At 28.1% G+C, this 6,905-nt stretch overlaps 1 protein-coding gene across 1 annotated transcript in view; it reads right to left on the minus strand.

Moving 5' to 3' along the window:
• Positions 1 to 3,087: 3,087 nt before the first annotated feature.
• The window catches only part of LOTGIDRAFT_157047 (hypothetical protein), a gene marked incomplete at both ends in the record, with an annotated part of 7,343 nt that continues 3,525 nt past the window's right edge, over positions 3,088 to 6,905 (minus strand). The window contains 2 exons of the mRNA XM_009048307.1: positions 3,088 to 3,127; positions 4,715 to 4,821. Coding sequence (XP_009046555.1) covers positions 3,088 to 3,127; positions 4,715 to 4,821 — 147 coding nt within the window. The remainder of the gene's footprint in view (positions 3,128 to 4,714; positions 4,822 to 6,905) is intronic.

Raw genomic sequence — 6,905 nt, forward strand, 5'->3', positions numbered from 1 at the left:
GGAATCAATGTCTACAATGTTTTAAAGACTCTTTTTCTGCAGGTGTAAACATATGCATGTTCACGATTCATAGTTCGTGACATACCAACTACATATATATGTGTAATTAACCTTGTTTAAGGACATAATCCAGCCCATGAATACCCTGACGTCATTCTTGATATTTTAAGCACAAAAATATTTTTGTATCTCTGAACTATCTGCATAGTTTCATATTCAAACAATACAATGCAAAACAATCAAACATAATATTTGTTTAGAATGCATAAATAAAACATAAGATTTATTTCTTATGACGTAACAGAAACATTCAGATTACATCTTTCAATAATGCAGGCTTTTGTTCAATTTCTTATCAGTAAATTGCATAAAAACAAAACAGTGGAATCTATAAACAAGATAGTGCTGGCTTGCTTGCTTTTCTGCCAAAATTGTTTTGAAAAAAAAATGTTCACCTTTAAACATCAAATACACCTTGAGCATTAAATTGGAGTCACACAGAGGCTTACTGCTTTATATAGTTCAACAGACTTTCAGAAATTTGAAACAAACACAGTTTGAGATTTTGGGTACAAATAGGGTATAGACTTCATGAGAGTTCTTTCCAAGGAAAAATTGGATAAAATTCTGACAAATCATTTATATAGCTTTTTGCTCCAAACTATGTTTCAAAATTTTTTATAAAAGTGGAAACACATTTTGGGGTACAAACCTTTTTGTCTAATGCCCCCCTATATGCCAACTGAACAAACAAGAAGTAAAATGATTCAAGATTTTTCAATCCAATTTGCCACATTTGAAGAATATAGGCCCAAATGTCTGATAAGAAAGTAAAGGCCTATTTACTGAAGTAAGAAGAGACAAGACTACCCTACTAAAATAACCAGCACTGCATTTTAAATATTGACATTGAAAAAGACAAGGTGAATAAGTGCTGGTAAACTTTTAAAAAAAGCTGTTTATTGAACACATGCCCTCTTTAATATCAAAATACATTGTATAACAGCCGGATGTATACAACTCATTTCATTTCATAAATTAAATCTCAATGTACCTAAAGTGTTGATATTTTATGCCAAAAATAGAATAGTTGTAAAATGGCTGTACAACCTCCGTTCTAAAACAAACGGACGGAGTTTGGACTTAAATCCATTGAGAAAATAAAGAAATATATATAAACTTAGATTAGCCTACCTGATTGTTGATATATTTAATAGAATATAATGAAAAGCAACAAGATTGTCTATCCTGTATTACATGAAAACACAAGGTAATCTTATGATGTACAAATGTTGAACACGTCTGCTATTTCTAACTGGAGATTTTCTCCTCGTGAGTCAATTTACCCTTCAATCACCTAGCAGACTTCTAATATTACTACAGGAATTTATATAATAACTATTTCTTCATTCACTCATAGCTTCTATTTCACAAACTTTCTACTTTTTCACTGTAACTCGATGCATCCATTACAATTATTGATCAGCATGCAGAATTTTTATGTTTTTAAAGATAAATACCGATAAAACGATTCCATTGAATTATTTCTATACTGGACATTGATAGGTTAAAAAGAAGCAGATTTTGATATACACAGCCAAAAACAGTTTTAAAGATTTTTTTTATGTTAAATGTTCAGGATGGTTATTAAAATAAAGGAATACCAGATTCAAATTACTTAAATTAACCAATATTCTACATAGTACAGATTGATATCAGGAATTTTGGATTTTTCTACCATTATATGAAAGTGAATTAAGGATAATAGTCATACCTAATTAAACATCCAGGATTAAGTAATGTAAAGGGATATAATTGTATAAATTGTAAATAATGACTTGCTCAACTTTTGTCAGATTTGAATTTTTTCGAATATATTGATTTTATTTTGATAGCAACTATATTATTTGAAATGTCTTCTTATTCATATAAAATGATGTTTTTGTGTACAATAGATATAGCCTTAAAGTATTGAATAAAACGTATTTGAAAAGGTAATTAAAACATATTTAAAACATAATTAAAACGTATTTCAAACGTATTTCAAACGTATTTCAAACGTATTTCAAACGTATTTAATTGTATTGTATTGTATTGTATTGTATTGTATTGTATTGTATTGTATTGTATTGTATTGTATTGTATTGTATTGTATTGTATTGTATTGTATTGTATTGTATTGTAAAAGTAAAAGTAAAAGTAAAGTAAAAGGATATTATCATATAAGTTTTCAATCTACCATTCTGATAAATAGAATTTTAGTTACTTTTCAAAAGAGAATTAGAGCTATAGTCAGTCTACCGTTGAATGATTTCAATGATCAAGGGTAGTACGAGTATTTAAAAATTTATCTTGTCCATTTAGAAACCTATTGATATGACACAATTCCTACAGTACAAATTTAACATAACATTTAGCATGCTGGCTGCAGGTTAATCTTCTATTTAGAGGAATATATACCTTTAGGACAGGGATTATCAACATGTTTTTTATACAAAATCTTAAAATAATTCAGCATTCCATAAATATTTCCAAATTCATGATAAATATATTTCAGCAATTATCATTCTTGCAATCCAAAGATAGGGAATGGTTAAGACTGGTTGGCACCTGAGTTAAAATGAAAATCTCATGTTCAGGCAATGTGGTTCACATAATACAAAACAGATTTCTCAACTAAAGGAATATGCATTGTGCAAATCAAATCCTATATTAGTAAGAAAAATAAACAGTCAAGTAAATTATTAACTGTCTATATGTCACAAGCTGATATTGTATATATATACAGCTGATAATATCCAAAAATATCTTGTTGTTAACTATCATTATTTATACACACTGTCAACTGCAACTGTCAATAATATTTTATTAGTATATTTGGATGAAAACAAGTCAGTTGCAATTTGTAAAAGATATTGGTTAGGAACTTACAATATAAAATACTGTATTCATCTTACAATGTCACTGGCCTACTGATATGCACATTGAGAAGAACCAATTTGAATAATATGGTGAACAATTCTGAGTAAAACAAAAATAAACTACTACCAATGACTGCTTGGTCATTCAGACATACTATGGATGACTCTAGTTATTACTTATGTGAGATTGCACAATGTCTTCTCGGCTGGTAAAATATTAAAATATTATTTTTAAAAAAAACTTTGTTGAAATATTCTGGTGTATTTGTCATGAACCTGACTTGTAATGTAAAGCCATATTATGATTGGTATGCAATTAGAAGTCTATGGAATAAAAAGAATTTACTCAGTTCATGGATTAAACAAAAACATAATGAAATCAGCTGTTTAAATTTTTGTTATCAATATATATTACAAGGCAATAAAAAACATTACCTTAAAAATAATTTGGCTATTTAAAACTCAATGTTAAATTTTCAATCCCTAGTCATATTCCAAAAATAGCAGTTGAATTAAACTTGAAGATATTCATGACTAATATCTGGCCAGAAAATTAGTGAAATATTTAAATTAGTATTAAACAGTCAATGTTAATTCAAGTTAAAAATGTAACATGTAATTTCCATCTAATTTGTACAAGTTAGTGTCAACTCCTACGGTTTTCAAACCAATATAGCTCACTGTTACATCAGTTAACATTAGCAACCTTGATGCAATTAAGTCATTTTCCAAATTTAGAACAAAGTCGATGTTTATTTAAAGGCAAACTACCAACTTACTAATGACAGAAATAGAGAAAACCATAATTAGCTATTGTTAGAACCTTGTTCTCTTATCAGGATATTCATAGTTAGATATTTAATCCAATTACTTGCAGATCTTGTATAAATGTTTTGTTGTAAAAATCTGATTAATGCACAATTTTTAATTTTCATTTTAATTTCCTACAACTGGACAAATTTGTGTTTCAGAATTAATCCTGATAATGCAATTTATCCTCAAAACATAAGTTGAGTTCTCAATGAAATATATATGACCTATTTCGTAATACATTGTTGTTAGACAGTGCACTCTAAGAGTACTTAGTTGTTCCTCATGCTGACAGATAATCTGCAATTATATAGCTATAAGCAACACCTGATGAACCATTTTGTGCATTTCAGGATATCAGATATCTGTACGTTAAGAGATACAGTAATGTTAGGGGAAAATGAAAGCAGTGATTGTAAAATCAATATTACTCTTTTAGTCTTTTTTTAGATCAGTTGTTACTGAAAACAGGTTGGCCAGACTGGGTTATGGTACATGTTTAATTGACATTGAACTAATGACTCTACAACAGAACCTTTCACAACAAACTATGATTTATACATGCTAGCTTTAAAAACTATTTTCTCTCTCAATTAGAGAGTTTCTTTATCCCAATGATGAGTCATTAAATATTAATTCAAGAATAAAGAGGTAATAGTTATTTTCAGTTGTAATAAACATATCTTTAACCCTATAAACCAAGCAGCATCTCAGAAATTCTAATGAAATCATTATGCCAAACCCATTCAAAACCAGCTTCAGCTATCTTTGACAAGCTGTTGCCACACAAGATATGCCCACTAAACTAATAATCTTTCAGCATATCAAGGGTTGCAACTCTGTTATCCTTTGTCGAATCATACCAAAATCCCAATTTTATGGAGAAACCCTCAGTTCCAAAAAAGTTTTGAAATGTCACTTTAACTGTTACCTAAAATATACCTTTTTGGGAAACTTTTTTCAGAGAAAAATATATAAATTACCTTATAGAAAAGCCTGTTGTATAAGAATTATTGCCATGACAACGGGAAGGTGGTGGTGTTCTTCTTGGTAATAGATTATATCCTATATCACTCTCTACATCACATACCTAAAACAGTTATTGTTATTTATTGTTTTTGTCACCTTTTGTAAATGAGAATTTTGAAAACTGTTGATTTAAAGTGTATTTTAGTAATGACAGATTTCACAAATCAAAATCTATTTCAGGATGCATAGAAAATATAATTTCAAACTTTTCTTTCACTTGTGGATTAATAAAGATTCTCTAATTGAATTAGAAAAGTTGTAACATTTTATTTCTATAGGGCATGAAATTGAAGGTTTATATCAAACATAAAAATATAAGAGAGAGAGCTGGTATCACAAAATTGCCCAATGACACTTTGTCAATGCTGGCTCTATAGAGTTTCAAAAAATTTCAATTCAAAAGATTAAAAATACATTTAGAATTGAGTTCAATTTTACTTTTCTTAGTAATTAAAAAATCATATTCCAATACCAATTATAAAGAAGGAAATAATCTATGGAAAAGGTTAATCAGTTAGTCAAATAATCCTTATTTTAAATTCATTAATTATTTTTTTCCCCAACAATATTTTTTTGGACAATTTCAATATTAGACTACACCAAAATTCTGGCAAATTCCTTATATGTATCCATTACTTCAGTTTTAATATATTGAATCATAAGAATCTCGTCATGAAAAATAAGGAAACAAATAGAGTATGGATCTTTAAGAACCTATATATAATTATTGATATTTTGGTAGTGAATTATATGAAGTTAAATAAGAATTATATTATTATCATACACTGGTCACTATTCAATAAATTACCATCAAACATGATTCTTCACTTTAAAGATAAAAAAGTTATAAAAGTTCTATATTTGGTTTGAACCATCTGTCTGTCTATTTCATTACTGTCAACATCAATATTAGAATAGTTACTAGCGATCTCATTCTTTGTTTTTATTTTAATGGAGTAGTCACTATTTCCCTTTAATCAATCAGTGGTATTTATTAAAGATGGATTCCCATTGTTGTTTCACACAATATATTTAGATTTATAAAAAATGCAAGTAATCATAACTCAACTCACTTTGTAATGATTTGTGCACTCAGCACCTTAACATTTTGCAGAAAATGAGATTGATGCCTTGAATATGATGCCTTCTGACATCTGTGATTTTGGTATGTATTTTTATTTTCTTGGACCTGACTGGTACACCAGAAAGACAGAATGATTCAACAGGATGCATACATTACTAACACCAATTAATAAATAAAAAAAACTGCAGTGAGCCTGCCCATCCCTAAACACACTAAGTTGATCTAACCAAGTATAAAATGTACAAGTAATTTTGTTGGTATGTTTCTCACCTGTTTTATCACATCACTTTCAAATTTTAAAAATAGAAATAATTGTTTTTACAACTTAATGAAATTTAGTTGTCTAACACCACCAGCCTATAACTAAGAAACTATTTCTGGTCCTGGCTAATTTTATAGACATTGATAGCTAGGTGTAGATTTATTTACCAAAACTATGTGAAAAATTCCTTAACCGTATTCTATATATTTATATCAAGAACCAGTAAGATATTACTACTTTAAATATTTGCTTAACTATCTGAGCTCAGTTTTAGATATGTAGTACTTTCAGGAAATATAATCAGACAACTGGTTCAAAAACTGTCATCATAACTGCACATAAGATCATAAGTAATGCCTACAAAGTGACTATATCCTTGTAAATGGAGTGTAACAAGAGTAAATTCTTGACAAATATATGGAATATGGAAACCAAATCTTGTCCTAATCCCGACAAGATTTAATTAATAATTATTACCATCTTATCTCAATGTTATAATTATGATCTTATCCCAATCTTATTATTATAATCTTATCCCAATATTACTATTATGATTTTATCCTAATCTAATTATTATAATCTTATCAAAATTTAATTCCATTCTTATCATTATGATCTTGTCCCAATCTTATTATTATAATCTTATCCCAATATTACTATTATGATTTTATCCTAATCTTATTATTATAATCTTATCAAAATTTAATTCCATTCTTATTATTATGATCTTGTCCCAATCTAATAATTATATTCTTGTCCCAGTCTTATTATCATATTCTTATCCCAATCTTATTATTAC

The sequence above is a fragment of the Lottia gigantea genome (assembly GCF_000327385.1).
Source record: "Lottia gigantea unplaced genomic scaffold LOTGIsca_12, whole genome shotgun sequence".
Taxonomy (NCBI): domain Eukaryota; kingdom Metazoa; phylum Mollusca; class Gastropoda; family Lottiidae; genus Lottia; species Lottia gigantea.